The sequence below is a fragment of the Macaca thibetana genome, chromosome 16 (assembly GCF_024542745.1).
Source record: "Macaca thibetana thibetana isolate TM-01 chromosome 16, ASM2454274v1, whole genome shotgun sequence".
In the NCBI taxonomy this organism is placed as follows: domain Eukaryota; kingdom Metazoa; phylum Chordata; class Mammalia; order Primates; family Cercopithecidae; genus Macaca; species Macaca thibetana.
Window position 1 is genome coordinate 32,414,312 of NC_065593.1, and position 17,879 is coordinate 32,432,190.

The 17,879-nt window shown below is 38.6% G+C and overlaps 2 protein-coding genes across 2 annotated transcripts in view; both read right to left on the reverse strand.

The window, feature by feature from the left end:
- TADA2A (transcriptional adaptor 2A) overlaps positions 1-17,879 on the reverse strand; it is a 556,520-nt gene that overhangs the window by 495,358 nt on the left and 43,283 nt on the right. The window lies entirely within an intron of this gene.
- Positions 1-17,879, reverse strand: part of AATF (apoptosis antagonizing transcription factor) — a 111,810-nt gene that overhangs the window by 63,133 nt on the left and 30,798 nt on the right. Inside the window, exons 5-8 of the mRNA XM_050764605.1 lie at positions 7,460-7,574; positions 5,139-5,340; positions 4,454-4,618; positions 2,991-3,074 (exon numbers count right to left, since the gene is read on the reverse strand). Coding sequence (XP_050620562.1) covers positions 2,991-3,074; positions 4,454-4,618; positions 5,139-5,340; positions 7,460-7,574 — 566 coding nt within the window. The remainder of the gene's footprint in view (positions 1-2,990; positions 3,075-4,453; positions 4,619-5,138; positions 5,341-7,459; positions 7,575-17,879) is intronic.

Below are 17,879 nucleotides of genomic sequence, written 5' to 3' on the forward strand. Positions count from 1 at the left end.
CTGAATTAACCAAGTAAGCCTTTAAACCCTTACAATGGAACATTAAAATTCAATGTGGCTATAATCTCTTCCTTACAAAACATGAACCCAAAGAGTCTGGCTTCAAGTATGGTTTTAAAAAGGGGGGAATGTATTATATTCACCACCCAGCTCTTCCATATATGATCACGTTAAAAAAACACACACAAATGAAAACTCACAGGCCCATTGTAATATACTGAACCACTTCTGAATGCAACACTTAGCTCAGGCTTACTACTCTGACAAATAAAGGAAAGCACTTTATGAAGCCAATTTAATTGGGAGGTGACAGAAAACATACAGCCATTTTCTTTAGCTTTATCACTGAATTGGCTTCAGCTCCAATCTCTGGCAAATCCCACTCAACAGAAGAAATTAACCAGGTCAGCAGAACAGGTGCTACCTTGTGTCTGTCAAGGGCCTGGCATCACCACAATTACTTGCACACAATGAAGCAGTAATCTTTACAGATCATCTCTCCCAGGCAGCATATTGGGGAGGGGGAGGAAAACTGAAGGGTAGGGGGAGTGGGAAGAAGAAGGGGAATGGGAAGCAAAGAGAAAAGGCAAGAAAAGAAAATGAATGTGCAGCTGCCTTGCAGCTCAGCAGATGTCGGAATGTGATGTACGAGGCTAGGATAAGCTGTCGTAGCCTGCTGCCAAAGAGCGGTAAGTGATTAAAGCCTGTACAGTTCTAAGCACCATATTTAGAATCTGCAGGGTTTCAAGACTTGCACCCATTCCTTGCTGTGCTGCCAGATGTTGGCAACTGGTCCAGTTCCTACTGACTGTGCATGGATGGCAGCAGTTGGTGTAGCAGCAAAGCAATCTGGAATGCTTCCGGAGATGCTGTACATTAACAAGTGTCACCCATCATTCACCTTTACAGAAGGCTGAAACAACTCCAATTTGCTGCCACTTCCCTCTTGGGAAACAGCCAAGATAAAGTTGTGCCTGGCAGCCCCATTTGTTTCACTCAGGTGTTTCAGCTGCCTTGCTGACCTCCATTAGTTTAAGTTTTAATTTAGATTAACCCCAGCACCCCAATTAACCAGCAAGGGGAAAAGCTAAGATGTGACTAGTCATAACTCTGAAATCAGAATTTATCGAAGTTAAAATTATTAATTGGGATGAAGGGCCAATCAAGTAATGCTATTTCTTTTTAAACGGACCTCCAGGCAAAAAAAAAAAAAAAAAAAAAAAAATTTCAGACTAAGGACTGCCAACGGAGGCAACTTCTCCCCAGTAATTTCAGTTTATTTTATTAAGCCTGTTTAATTTATGATGCACTTTCCATCGAACAATGTACACTTCAATTAATGAGGATTGGAACATTTTTGATTGTCTCCCGTGATCTCACACAATTATACAGCATTAATATCCCATATCAGGTACTTCCTTACACACTCCAGAACAAAATAGAGTTCCTTACTCTTCTGACAAATGAATATAATAAGAGAAGAGAAAAAAAGAATCAGGACCTCTGACAGGGAACAGCTGCAGCCACACCAATCTTTTTTCCTATACCCTCTCGTCATTACTTTTAAGACTTACTTACAGCAATAATTTTATCAAACATTACAGAATGAATAAAAAAAATTAATAGAAAATCTCTTTCTCTTTTTAGGGCAAAACCAGAGGTATCCCCAACATAAAATCACTTGTTCTATATTGACTTTACATGTAATTTTCCTAAGAAGTTCTTTTCTTCATATCCATATACACAGTACAGCAGTCATGGCTAAATCCTCAACAAGCAGTTGCAAATTACTTGGCAAAAGTTAGCACATTAAAAATTTGACAGAGAAAAAAATTACCTTGATAAACAATGGGTCAACAATAACTGGTATATCACTGCTGAACAGTGTCCTCAATTCTCCACTAAGCTAGAAAGGGTACAGGCTAACACACACTCTATTAAGAAGTATAATTTATCTGGCCAGGCGCAGTGGCTCCAGCCTGTAATCCCAGCACTATGGGAGGCCACGGCGGGCAGATCATGAGGTCAGGAGATCGAGACCCTCCCGGCTAACACAGCGAAACCCCGTCTCTACTAAAAATACAAAAAATTAGCCGGGCGTGGTGACGGGCACCTGTAGTCCCAGCTACTCCGGAGGCTGAGGCAGGAGAATTGCGTGAACCTGGGAGGCGGAGCTTGCAGTGAGCCAAGATTGCACCACTGCACTCCAGCCTGGGTAACAGAGTGAGACTCCATCTCAAAAAAAAAAAAAAAAGTGTAACTTATCAAGAGACTCAGGAATACAAGAAGTTATTTCAGTTCTCTAGAATAGCCCAAATGTTTAGTCTATCTTAACAGTCTCTGGCATCATTAAAAAGAACAGCATGCCAGCAGAAAGTAATATCAGGGAAAGAAGTGGGGGAGTCTGTGAAAACATATTGAGAACTGTACTATATTTCAACTTCTAACAATTCTGTGTCTTCAAATGCACTATGCTTTTATAATCAACAGTTGCAGACAATCTCAATACATACTTAACTGACTTCAACAGGCACAAAAAGACATGAAGAACAAGATTTAACAGATAATAGAATCAGTAGTGCAATTCAAGAACTCTGGGATCCCAGTCCTCCAGCTCCATGTCCCATTCTAATAGTAATGAGACAAGAAACCAAATAACTAACAAATCCTCCATCATCAAAAATGGCTCAGAAAGAAGAACCCACTTGACTCAAAGAAAAATAAAACCTGAAACTGTTTTACAGATAATTTACACTCAAGCAACAACTAACAAAGTAGCTATAGCTGCTTTCATTTCAAAAGGAAAACATAAAATAGAAGAAAAGCAACAAATCCACAATGACACTGTAAGTCAATTTTGAACGCGGGAGTTCTAACTCACTGTCTGACTCTATCCTTCCAAAATAAGCAACTTCTTTGTTCAGAGAATTCTATAAGCTGCTTTAAAATGCTAAAACCTGATGTGTAACAAGAGAGTGTAAAAGTCTCACCTGGTGGTAAAAGTCATCATCATCAAAGATTTCTTCATCCAAGTCCTTCAGATGAGCATTGGCAGGACCTTGAGGAAGGATCTCCTATGTCAACAATGAGTAAGAAAAGAGTGAATTCCAATAAGGTTATCTAATTAATGTAGCTACTATAAATAATATGTAGAATAGTCAAATCACTGTTTTCCTTAAGATATAAAAAGTTCTTAAAATTAAAAAACAAAAAAACCAATATAAAAACAGGCAAAAACATTAACAGGCAGTTGATGAAAAAAGAACCATAAATAAACATATGATAAATATGTATAAATTAGAATGAGAAGATACCATTTTTCACCTCTACAACTGGCAACACTTAGTACCAGAGAACACAGCTGGAGGGACTGGAAATTAATGCAGCCTTTTTGGAGGCAATTTGGCAACATCTATCAGAATTTGGTGTATTTTCTTTAACACTTCCACTTCAAGAAATCTATCCATATATTTATACAAACACATAATAAATGTACAGGAATCTTTCCCGTAGCAGTGTTTCTAAAACTGGAGACAACAAAATATCCATTGTTTGCATAAATGACAGTGTATATTCATACAATGGAATACTTTGCGGTCATTAGGAAAAATGAGGTAGATCTCTAGGTAATGAAATGGAAAGAGTATCTAGGATTTATTAGATTTTAAAAGTTGCGAGACTTTAAATACAGTTGTAATATTTTACATATTTATACACACATAAATGTCTATCTCATTTAGTAAAAAAGCAACCATATTTTTACATATGTTTGTTATTTGCACATATATAGTTACAAAAATAGAAAAGACCCAAAAGCTTGTTACAACTATTACTTATTAACTGTAAGCTTGTTACAACTATTAAGTATTGAAAATTTCACCTCAGGAGTTACATTAACAGGCAGTTGACAAAAAAAGAAAAAAAATTTTCACCTTAGGAGTGAAACTGATTTCAGAGTAGAGAATTTTACTTTTCATTTCAAGTGGCTATAAACTAAAAAAGCATTAAGTATATATTTCTTCTATAATTAAAAAATTTTAAATGTTTCCTTTAAACAAAAAAATTTGACTATTACACTTCTGGACACTTTCTAAAGGACCTAAATGGCAAACATTGAGCCTAAAGTACACACGTGTTTCAATACTGACATTTCTACAGAAGTGGCTTTAAAACTGAATTTTGAAAATTGGACTATGAATGCTTCCACTACCAGACTCCTGCATCAAACTCAAAATTAAGAGAAGATGACACACAGGAGCTAATAGAAGCCCCATTCTTAAAAACTCTCTCCTCTCACATATACTCAAGGTTCTCTCAGTAATCCAGTAAAGTAGTGTTGCTTTCCTTTCTCTCACTAACCTCTTATACAAACAGGTAATAGCTACAAGTTTTTCAGCTAATTAGCCTCATAAAAGCTATTCCCCATAATCACTCTGCATCACAGAGTTCTTACCGGTTCCCCTGGCAAACTCTCTGGGACAGGCTGAGCTGCTGCCTCAGATTTGCCAAGAACTCGATAGACAGAGCGCTTGGTCTGTGTCCTTCGAAGTAATCTCTCCTTGTCCATCAGAATATGATCGATTTGAGTCAAAATTGAGCGTTCAAAGGCACCAAAACCCTGCAACAACATTAAGTAGCGTCAGATAATGCAGAAAATCAGTGCTGAAGGCAGCTACATTGGTTTCTCTATCTTTCTGTGTCAGCAGAGAGACAGACAATCATTTTTTCAGGAGAGACTTTCTGTAAAGGACTGAGTTTGTGAGTGGCTATAATTGTTCTTTAAAAAAAAAAAAGTCTTAAGCAGGTCATATCATTTTTCTACACTCGGAGATTAACTTCTGATACTTTAATAATTATTGCTTTGAAATCCACTCCTTTAAAGTATTTGTATTTTCAGCACTTGAACACTTACGAGGCCTGAATTTTAAGAATAAAACATTCTTTCTAATAAAGTTAAAATCCCAAGTCTGAATCGTATAAACCCCAGTGCCAGAAGTTCAGTAGATTTTGCTATAGAAATGAATGACTACCATTACATCATGACAACATCCATATAAATGAGCTGTAGTTCCAATTTCTTAAAACTTCAGGTTTCCACAACCTATCTTACACATACACGCATGCATACACACACTTGCCTTCCCCAGTTTTCCAGAAGCCAGTTTGGTTTTATCGTGCCATTTCTGAAGTGTGCGGTTCCTGTAGACTGTAAAGTCAGCAAAGCGCTTTGCCATGAAGCTGGGATAGTCCTCCATCTCCAGCTTCCTCTTTGCAGGGACCCTTCTTCGTTGCTGCGTCTTCTCTTCTACTAGCTCATCGTCTTCACTAGAAATCTCCTCACTAGAAAACCAGTAAGAATACTACGTCCAGTGTAAACAAACATTACTTAAATTTTAAAAAGTAGGCTCACATAAAGGACAGAGAATTTTTTTTTTTAATTTATTTATTATTATTATACTTTAAGTTGTAGGGTACATGTGCCTAATGTGCAGGTTTGTTACATATGTATACTTGTGCCATATTGGTGTGCCGCACCCATCAACTCGTCATTTACATCAGGTATAACTCCCAATGCAATCCTTCCCCCCTCCCCACTCCCCATGATAGGCCCCTGTGTGTGATGTTCCCCTCCCTGAGTCCAAGTGATCTCATTGTTCAGTTCCCACCTATAAGTGAGAACATGCGGTGTTTGGTTTTCTGTTCTTGTGATAGTTTGCTAAGAATGATGGTTTCCAGCTGCATCCATGAAGGACAGAGAATATTTAGGCCTTACCTGTTCTGTCTCCATTTGAAATAACACCAAGGATATGAGGATGGCTTTTGTTCTTTGAGAAATATTCATGAGATCAATCAAAAACCTGTGTAACTTTTTTTTTTGAGACAGTCTTGCTCTGTTACCCAGGCTGGAGTGCCATGGCACGACCTTGGCTCACTACAACCTCCACTTCTGGGTTCAAGCAATTCTCATGCCTCAGCCTCATGGGTAGCTGGGATTACAGGTGTGTGCAACCATGCCCGACTAATTTTTTTTTGTATTTTTAGTAAAGATGGGGTTTCACTATGTTGGCCAAGCTGGTTTCAAACTCCTGGCCTCCAGTGATCCACCAGTCTCGGCCTCCCAAAGTGCTGGGAATACAGGCATGAGCCAGCATGCCCAGCCTCATGTAACTTTTAAAATGAATATAAAAAGAACTAGTTTCAAAATATTTTTTAAAAGGTAAGCAAACCGTCAAAATAAATGAGGTTTTAAAAGAATTACTAGAAATGTGTATGAACCAGGCCTGTAGTATTATAGGACAGTCTTTAAAAATTAAACATACAATCATATTTCTACAACTTTAATCCCCAAATCAATAAGGGAAATGTATCTCTCTGTAACCAACTGTTAAGGAAAGATGAATAATATTAGTTGAATCAAATACAAGAGAAGCTGAATGTGAAGACAACTCAAAGCGGTAGGCAACAACAGAATTAGCGCTAACTTGCAGTACCATCTATGCAACTGCCATGGCAATGTAATACAACCTCCAACTATCTGCCAATTGCACTCACTGGATTACTGACCCCCATAGGTGCTCAACAAATGTGAGCTTCTTTTTTGTCCTCCCAACTAGTTCAGTAGATAAAAAATGAAACAAAAGACAAGCTCGAGGGAAAAAAAAGCAAGCAGGTATATACAGCAGGTGTAAATAAAAAGGGGAAAATCTTCATCAAATGTAATAATTTCAGGGGGAAAAAATAATTATTTTGCTGTTTTCTGAAATTTTTCCATCTTTCACAATAACAGTTTTTATTCAAAGGAGATGGCTGTGACCAGTGACTGGAATATATGGTATGGGCACAGAATGTTTCATAAACCAACATTAATTAAGCATTAATATTTTAAAAATGTGCTTTTGGCCAAGTGAAGTGGCTCATGCTTATAATCCCAGCACTTTAGGAAGCTGAGGTAGAAGGATGGCTTGAGCCCAGGAGTTTGAGACCAGATAAGGAAACACAGCAAGACCCTGTCTCTACAAAAAAAAAAAAAAAAAAGCCAGGCATGGTGGCAAGCGCCTGCAGTCTCAGCTATTTGGGAGGCTGAAGCAGGAGGACTGCTTGAGCCCAGGAGTTTGAGGCTGCAGTGAGCTGTGATCATGTCCCTGCACTCCAGCCTGGATGACAGCGTAAGATCCCATCTCTAAAAAAGAAAGTGCTTTTATCTTCTAATTCCAATAGATCTAAAGAGAAGGCAAGTCTTTTGTCTAAGACCACAAAGCACATCAGGTACAACTAAATATAAAAATCTAAAATCTAATCACCAACTTACATGCCATCCTGACCACCAGTGAAATATAAGAGACTCTATTTTACTAACATTAATATCTGCCTGAAGAGAACTTGGCTTTCTCCTTCATAAATGATGGGAAACTATCCAAATGAAAAGAAAATAAGCAACTCCATGGTTCTGTTCTCTTACCTTCCCGCATTGGGCTTTGTCCCATCTACTAGATATCTAGTGTCTGGGTACTGGAAAAGCAACTCTTCCTGAAGATCTACCAATGACCTCAACAATGCTTTAAGTGCCTTGTGACCTAGGAAATAAAAGACAGAGAAAGGACAATTAATTATCTACAATTTTCCTAAGTAGGTGATGCCTATAATTCATGACTCCTGAGCAATTCTGGCTGCGGAGAGTGAAGGGGAGGTGCAGGATACACACAGAAACTAAATACTCTCTGAAATATTCCCAAATGGAAATAACAACGTTGCTGACCTCACAGGATTGTTGTGAGGAACATGCAAGATCATGCATGTAAGGTGCTTAGAAAAGTGTCTGCAAATAGTGAGAGTCCAATACATTGTCAGCTCTTAAATGTATTAAGTTTGACAAACTCCTCCCCCACCTCTCATTATAACCATTAATTTGTTCCGTTGGTGTTAAGTTTCTTAGGTATCTTCCTACAGGTTACCCGCTGACCTCCTGGACTATTCCTTATCAGTCAGCTCCTTGAGCACTTCCTTCTTTTCTCCTAAAGAGTAGGACTTTGTCTAGCCATCCCCACCACCATCACCTTCCGCTTTGCCCCCACGAGATCTCATGTGCCTCTGGTTTGAGCTGCCACATCCTTCACTCTCTCAACTCATATCCTTATGGAAAAGTTCCTGTTCACATATGAAAACCCAAGCTAATGACTTCCTATTTGCAGTATTGAATTGTATGTTAAAAATTTGGGCATTGAGAATATACTCTCACCGGTTCTCCTTGGAGCCAATAAGATGCATCTATAATAGAGCTGGTCAAGATTAAGTATATAGTCTATGGATAAAAACTTTTAGAATAAAAACTGGTCGGCTGGGGGCTGTGGCTCATGCCTATAATCCCAACACTTTGGGAGGCCAAGATGGGTGGATCACAAGGTCAGGAATTTGAGACCAGCCTAGCCAACATGGTGAAACCCCGTCTCTACTTAAAAAAAACACAAAAAAATTAGCTGGGGGTGGTGGTGGATGGTTGTAACCCTAGCTACTTGGGAAGCTGAGGCTGGAGAATTGCTTGAACCCAGGAGGCGGAGGTTGCAGTAAGCCAAGATCACACCACTGCACTCTGGCCTGAACGACAGAGCAAGATTCTGTCTGGAAAAAACAAAACAAAACAAAACAAAAAAACACTCATCCTCAGGGAGGACTGCTTGAGTCCAGGAGTTTCAAGACCAGCCTGGGCAACATAGTGAGACCCCGGCTCTAACCAAAAAAACAAAACAAAAAAAATTTAGCCAGGCATGGGCCCTGAGGTGGGAAGATCGCTTGAGCCCAGGAGGTTGAGGCTGCAGTGAGCAGTGATCACGGCACTTCAGCCTGAGCAACAGAGTGAAGGTGAGACCCTGTTTCAAAAAAAAAAACCACACACACAGAACAAACCTCATCCTCAGCCAGGGCCAGTGCTTATGCCTGTAATCTCAGAACTTTGGAGGCCAGGTGCAATGGCTCATGCCTATAATCCCAGCACTTTGGGAGGCGGAGGCGGGTGGATCACCTGAGGTCAGGAGATCGAGACCAGCCTGGCCAACATGGCAAAACCCCACCTCTACTAAAAGTACAAAAATTAGCTGGGCATGGTGGTGTGTGCCTGTAATCCCAGCTACTTGGAAGGCTGAGGCTGGAGAATCGCTTGAACCTGGGAGGCGGAAGTTGCAGAGAGCTGAGATCATGCCACTTTACTCCAGCCTGGGCAACAGAGTGAGACTCTGTCTCAAAAAACAAAAACGAAACTAACAAAAAAAAACTTTGGGAGGCCGGGACAGGATGATTGCTTGGGCACAGGAGTTTGAGTCCAGCCTGGTACCACAGTAAGACTCTGGCTCTACAAAAATTTTTTTTAAACTAGCTGGTTTTGGTGGTGTGCACTGTAGTCCCAACTACTTGGGAGGCTGAGATGGGAGGATTGCTGGAGCCCAGGAGTTTGAAGTTACAGTGAACTATGATTATGCCACTACACTCCAGCCTGGGCAACAGAGCAAGACGCTGTCTCCAAAATCCCCCTGACAAAAAACAAAACGGGTCCTCTGACAACAGAATTCTTACCTCCTCTATCAGAATAATACTACTTAAGGGGCTAACTAGACACAGAGTCACCATTTATGTGTTGAAAGCACTCAGACATCTCTCCTATAATCAAACTCTCACATTTCCAGTGACTGCCAGAAAATCTTCATGTAGTTGTTCCATCACTCCTTCACACATACTGTGTCAGAAACAGAACTTTTGTTTTCCTACCTAATACTCTCCCTGTCTGAATCTCTGCATTGTTTAATGTGTTTTCATAGATCACTCACATTTGGGTGCTCTCATTCTAGAAGTTTAATTGGTTGCTGAATTCTGTGTTTTCCATTCTTACTGTTGCTAATAATTGCCCATTTATCTCTGGCCATGCTTCTATCACTCCTTCCATCTTTCATTTACGTAACTTTAGTCTCACAAGCATCCCTACCTCCATTCAACAATCCCGATATTCGTATATTTACATTTCACACAAACTGCAGCCCACACAAACTTAGGTTAAACGATTTTTATGTCTTATTCTTTTCCGCTTCTACCCTGTCCAGCATGAGCAGCCTTCTCACTAGTTTATATCCCAACTTTTTCCATCAATAGGCCACCAATACATGAGTTAGATAAGTTCTCCATGTATTTCATACTACAGCATTCTATTTCAGGGTCAGGCCTGGGAACCAACCTACCTGAGAGAACCATCTCAGACTAGTCAGAAGGAACTCAATGGTCCAATAACTACTTTGCATTCCTTCAAATAATATGCTTATAAAACTACATAAATATGACATCCTTGTTTAAAATAAGGTCTTTGATTACATCATTTCTAAATTCTGTAATCCTTTATAATCTGCATATCATACCACTTGGGAGAATTTGTAACACATAACTATCACCTAAAAAACTCAAAATGCCTTTGTTCCAAATCAAGATTCTCAACCAGTTGGTCTCTATCTCAAGAAAAAAATCAGTCCGGGAACAGTGGCTCACACCTGTAATCCCAGCACTTTGGGAGGATGAGGCGGGCAAATCACTTGAGCTCAGGAGTTCAAGACCTGCCTGGTCAACATGGTGAAACCCCGTCTCTACTAAAAATACAAAAAAATCAGCCAGGTGTGGGGGCGCACGCCTGTAGTCTTAGCTACTCGGGAGGCTGAGGTAGGAGAATCACTTGGACCCGTGAGGTGGAGGTTGCGGTGAGCCGAGACTGCACCACTGCACTCCAGTCTGGGCAACAGAGTGAGACTCCATCTCGAAAACAAAAACCAAAAAAACTAAGGCCTGATGTGGTGGCTGACACCTGTAATCACAGCACTCTGGGAGGCTGAGGTGGGCGAACTGCTTGAGACCAGGAGTTCAAGACCAGCCCAGACAATGTAGCGAGACCCTGTCTCTATAAAAAAATACAAAAATTAGCCAGGTATGGCAGTGTACACCAGTAGTCCTAGCTACTTGGGAGGCTGAGGTGGGAGGATCCCTTGAGCCTGGGAGGTCGAGGCTGCAGTGAGCTGTGATCACGCCACTATACTCCAGCTCGGGTGATAGAACAAGACCCTGTCTCTAACAATAAAATTTTTAAAAATTAAAAAAAAAGAAACACTAAAAAAACTTTTCCTAGAAGGAACTTTGAAATAATCAGGCTAAGTGAAATAAGTCAGTTGCAAAAGGAAAAACACTGTATAATTCCACATGAGGTACTTAAAATAGTTAAATTCATAGAGACAGAAAGTCCAGTAGTAGTTACTAGGGGCTGAGAAGAGGGGAAATGGGGAATTATTGTTTAATGGATACAGAGTTTCAGTTTGGGATCATGAAAAGGTTCTGGAGGTGGGTGGTGGTGATGGTTGTACAACAATGTGAATATCCTTAATGACAATGAACTGTCCACTTAAAATGATAAGCTTTATTTAAAAAAAAACCACCTGGACCAGGCGTGGTGGCTCACGCCTGTAATCCCAGTACTTTGGGAGGCCGAGGCAGGCGGTCACCAGGTCAGGAGATGGAGACCATCCTGACTAACACGGTGAAACCCCATCTCTACTAAAAATACAAAAAATTAGCCAGGTGTGGTGGCGCATGCCTGTAGTCCTAGCTGCTCGGGAGGCTGAGGTGGAAGGATCACTTGAACCCAGGACAGGGAGGTTGCAGTGAGCCAAGATCATGCCACTGCACTCCAGCCTGGGCAACAGAGCAAGGGTCTGTCTGAAGGAAAAAAAAAAAAAAAAAAACACTAAAAAAATCCCAAAACCAGAATATAATAAATAATCCTACCATCCCAGTTCATCTTTGTATAGAAAAGAGTTATCTATAATCCTTCAAACTGAGCCTACTCAAAAACAAACAAACAAAAAACAAAAAAACAACAACAAAAAAAGAGAAAAAACAATGGAATATTATTCAGACTTAAAAAGGAAAAAAATTCTGACATGCTGCAACATGAATAAACCTTGAGGACATTACGCTAAGTAAAATAAGCCAGTTAGGAAAAGACAAATACTATTTCCAATATACGAAGTACCTACGGTAGTCAAAACCACAGAGAGAAAAGCAGAATGGTGGCTACCAGAGGTTGGAGAAAGAGGCAAATGGGGAGTTGTTGTGTAATGGGTTGAGTTTCAGTTTTGCAAGATGAAAAAGTTCTGGAAATTGGTTGTACAACAATGTGAATATATTTAACACTATTAAACTGTACACTTAAAAATGGTTTAGTAAATTTTGTTATATGTTGTGTACCACACAAAAAAAATTGAGGCTGGTTACTGTGGCTCATGCCTGTAAACCCAACACTTTGGGAGGCCAAAGGGGAGGATCATTTGAACCCAGGAGTTTGAGACCTGCCTATATAACACAGTGAGACCCTGACTGTACCCCCCCCAAAAAAAGAAGAAGAAGAAGAAAATCAGCCAGGCGTGGTGGCACATGCTGATAGTCCCTGATACTTGGGAGGCTGAGGTGGGAGGATTGCTTGAGCCCAGAAGTTCAAGGCTACAGTGACCCACGATCATCCCACTGCACTCAAGTATGGGTAACGAAGCAAGACCCTGTCTCAAAAAAGAAAAAGAAAAAATTAAAAGAACAAGAAGAGCAAAGCATCTGGCCCTTAATTCCTATAAGTACCATGTGTCTATGACATAAAAAATAAAATCAAGATCCACCCAGAGAATAAGCTGCAAAGCAGCCTACATTATTTATAGCTACTTGTCCTCAACATACAAGTCAGAATTTGACTTTAACATGTAGCATACTCAAGAATTGTGAAAGTGTCCAACAAAAGACTACAACTTTTAAGGGCCACTTTCAAGTAGCTACATGAGCCTTTTTATTTTGGTCAAGTCAGTTTTTTAAAAATCCATTGCAGATATATTAGGCAGCATATCAATCCAACAAGAAAGCAGAGAGCCAATATCAGTAAATCAAAGTGTGCCTTTCTGTTAATACTCTCTCATATGTTCTCATTTTATACACCCCTTCACCCCGTCAGAAAGTAGCCCTGAAGTATTTAGGCTCCATTCAGGGATAGCACTACCATGCATCAAAGTGTCAAGAGACCTGCCAGAGATGAAATCTGCAAATCTGTGCTTCTAACCACCAAAAAAAAAAAAAAAAAAAGTTTATCAAAGTAAATGTCACCAGTGGCCCAATACCTGGACAACTTCCTATAAAGAGATTTAGAAGACAGAAGGCAATTCTTATTTCTTTGCAATATTAGGGCTGCATTTCCTCCTAGATGGCATGAAAAATCTGAGACAATGAGACAATCCTTTGCTGCAGGTGGTAGGCCTCCTCCAAGCCAGAGCAGACAAGAGTGAGGGAAAGACTCTCTCCCGGAGGCTCAAATCCAACAATGAATTCTTCCCAGCCAAAACAAACAAATAAACACCAATTTTTAAAAATTCTCTCTATTATTCACACAGGACTGAATTATAGTTGTTCAACCCTGTGAATAACAAACAGAATGAATCAACAGTTTCTAATTCATCTCTAATTTTTCTCCCAATTATTACAAGAGTTTAAAGTTAAGAAAAGCAGCAAAGATTCATATACTTTCTTCCCTCTCCCTCTTGGCACATGGCCACAAAACAAATGGATACTGTCAAGAATATATATGCTTATTTTACCCTACATGGTCCATTTCCAAAGGTCTTTCCCTTAAGAGGAGATTAAGAAGGACATATGCTTCATCATATTACCAAGATTTAACCTAAGCATCTGGCCACCAGCTTTAGGAATAATTTTCAGTAGAGAATAAATGTAAACAGTACTTTACTGGGGGTTAGCGGCCCTGTATTTTAACGGACATTGTCACTAACTAGTCATGTTATGCTGAATGGACCCATTTAATCTCTCTGAGTGTCAATTTTCTCATTTATAAAACGTGAAAGCCTTTGCTTGTTGATCTCACAGAATAAGGTAAAAATAGTAACTGTGTTATTATATATTAAGGCATTTTAGAATTTTTTAAATGCTGTAAAAACAAGGCATATTACTATCAAAAATCATATTTTACATGGTAAAAATCTTAAGCTCTGGTTGTACTAGGATTGGACAGTATTCACAGACTCCTACATTAGGTATTCATTTATATGCTACCCATATGCAAGCATTCTATATATAAAATGTCACCAATCTAAAAACCATTTTCACATAACAGCTTTATTTTTTTCCCTGATTCATCTAGGCTGTGCAACATAAACAAAACTGTAAGTGAGGAATAAGTTTGGGCATTGACACACAGTTCATTAATTAGATTATAAACCAATAAGTATAATTTCTGGAAATGGCGTGAAGTGAGAACAGGAAGAGTGAGTATATAAAGTAAATAAAGTTTACCTTATCAGTTTTTAAATATCTATACAGTTGTTTTTAAATAAATACACAAACATTACAATTATTTATGTACAAGTACACATAAACTCCCACATTTGTATTACCCCAGATAAATACATTGAATTGGAATTTACAGATTACGAGAGCATTTTTTTCTCCTCTAAAAGTAACTCTAGAACTAGAGCTAAACTATAGGTCAAAATGACACACGATATATTGGCCTGAGAACAATACTTTTCATTCAAATCCACACAAGCCTGCCACTTGCACTAGTCATCCCCGGCAATTAATCCCCCAAGAAAGACGTTTGATTAAATCTTTTCAAGCAAATCCTTTGCTTTGCTTTTGTTAGTTCACTTCTTGTCAACATCTATTAAAATATGCCTTTAATTCTCCCACAATCTTAAAAAACACCGATTCCACTGTCTTCAACTTTAATCAACTGTATGGCCGGCATTTTTCATTTCATAATAATGTGCTGCTTGGAATTCAAGAGGCAGGCTCAGCATCAATCATCTGGTAAGAATTTTTCCACTGCAATAAATATGCAAATGAGGAGAGCCAGTCAGTCGTATTTCAGGCCCGACTTGCTAGTGTTTTAAAAAAGACACAAATTTATTAATTGCCGGTGGCCAGAGGAATCCTATTACTTTGGGCATTGATTACAAAGCTGTGTGAGTGATTATTGTGCAACTCGCGGGCTACCCAGGCATGAGGAAAAATTATTAAAGCAAGGCAGAGATTATCAACTCAGAATAACAATAAGCCTTAACATTTAGGCCCTAACTTCTTCAACAAAGAATTGCATGAAGGCTCCACTGTATCATAATTCCGAATTCTGTCAGTATTACTGTTTGGGCTTGTTCTATATTCCCCAAGCAGAATGGCGTTACCAGTAAGACAGAGGACTGCAGGTTACAAATTCCTCAACATCAACCATTTGGAGAAGTTGCTATCATTTCCAACATATGGCCAACTAGAATTTTTAGATATCCAAGTATATATACACATACACAGGTATGCATGTATATATATTCAGATTTAGATAAATGTGTGTGCTATTATGAGGACCATGGTTTTAACTGGAATAGCGTGAGGACTTCTGGCCCAGTATGCTGGTGAGTTCTGTAGACTAAAAGTAGTCCACAGATTATTTTATGATACAAAATAACCACAAGGATAACTTCAAAGCAGAGCGTAGAGACTTATATTCTAAAATCATGAAGGCTAAGCCAAAAGCAGACGTGGGTTTTCATATCTCAGAGGGCACCACAGCAGAAGGCGTGCGATCTATGGAGGAGTCTACGGAGGAAACAACTTGATAGGCTAATTCTGAATGCAAAGTGTTTTTGTGAGAAACATTCAACCCAAGATATATTAAATCAAATAAGAAAGAGGACTCAGTGGACAAAACTTATTTTTTTCTCTTAAGAGAATGATGTGGGGAATTGGGGGAGTAAGTAGAAGTTGAAATAGGGGAGAGATGAAGAAACATATGATAAAATATATGTTGGGTGAGTCTCCTCATAGAAAGAAACAAAAAGAAAAAAAATTCTTACCATTTTACATTACTGCCACACTAAGTAACATGATAGATAGTGTGCATTTGAGTTCTGTGGAGGGACATCCCACTCAAGCTGTAATTTCTGACCAGGCATGAATTTATAAGGAAGGGAAAAGAACTGCAGAATTTCTTAGGTTTCCCTGAATACTCTCTCAAATACCTTGATGAAGTATGTCAATAAATCCTTAAAAAGCCCTATAGGACACAGCAATCTAGCTGATCAATGTACTTCCTGAAATCTACTACAGTTACCTTCCACTTCACAGTTCCTAGACCACCTCCATCGCTACTGAGCACTTTGTCAAAAAGGAAAATTTACTCTCCCCCTTTAAACAGAAAAGAGTAAATGTTCAGAATATGAGGTACTTAAAAACCAAGTTTATTTACAAGTACTGTAATTGTTTAAACTGTCTTACAGTAGTTACTCAGGGAGAGTGGCGATACTTTCATTTTTATTTGATATACTTTTGAACTGTTTGAATATTTTATAAGCATGTATTACTCTTATAATTTAAAAATTTTATTAAAATTTAAAATAAACTGTGAAGAAAGGAAACTTATTAAAAATAAAATTAGAACCACAATCCAAGTAACCCCCTCTGATTTTTAAGAAGTCTGACTCTTTCATATTATAACATCTTTAAAAAAACAGCCTCTGCTGTGGTGAAACTGTCTCTAACCAAATGCCCACAAATTCTCTCTATATAGTATGGGTCTGGAAAAAACTGATGAAAATGGAGATTCAGAAAATACCTTTCTAAAACAGAGATTCCATGCAGAATTAATTAGTCCTCTCTCAGGATCCTTCATATCGTTACAACACTTACCCATTTTGTACTGTGAGTCTGATTTCACCACCTTAAAGCTGCTTCAGGGCAGCTTCAGCCTGTCATCCAGCATCCAACACATCACCTGGGCCATAAAAGGTATTCTACAAATGTTTTCTTCATTTAGAGAGATGTTGCCTAAGTCGCACGGCAGAATATGATCACACTACCACTTCCAAATCTAAATGTTGACAAGCAAACAAAATGTAGACTACATACTTCCTAACTTTAATATCAACTATGTATCTTCAACAAACTGACCTTTTGTTAAGTAAGTAGTCAAACAACATTTTCTTTATTTTAATATGCCAACTATAAGACAATCGGGCTATTATCTTATAGTGTCTCAAAGCCATTTTGCCAGACAGGAATTGAAAAACAAAAACAATTAGCAATTTTTGCTAGGCATATTACAATGCATTCTCCTAAAAATTCAGTAATTACCATCACTTAAATGGAAACACTGAGACTCAGAAAATAAAAGATTGTTTTAATTGTGTTTCTTTTAATACTAGTAAGGCTGAGGGTTGTTTATTCTCCAACTCAAAATGAAACACTTTGAGAGGCAGTGTTTATGTAAAAACACTTAAATGATGCTTTAAAAGCAGCTTCCCTGTAACTACACCTTACTATGAGCTCCTTGAGAGCAGAAACTGTTAACTATTCACCTGGGTACGTTTGGTGTTGGCAAATGTTATTGAATGAATAACTGAAAAAAAAAATCCTAATATCTTCCTTGGTATGTACTTTTTACATGTGCATTTCAAGTCTTCAAAGAACTAACTGTATGTATAGTACTGTCTTTATTCACAAAATCCTTTCAAGAAGAGGAAAACAAATATTGTGGCCCAAGTGCTATATCCTTAAAAGATTGTACTATCAGTATTCAGATTAATAGTTAATACTCAGTAAGGACCTGCTAAGTACCACACACTCGCCTAAGCACTTTATATGCATTCATTCATTTAAGTCCTCATAACAATCCTTTGAGGTAGATACTATTATTGCATCACCATTTTACAGATACAGAAATTGAAACACTACTATAAGCTTAAAAAACAATTCCACAGTTTTCATTTTCTAGATCAATGTACCCTTGAGGGTTATGTATCAAAACTATCTGGGAAACA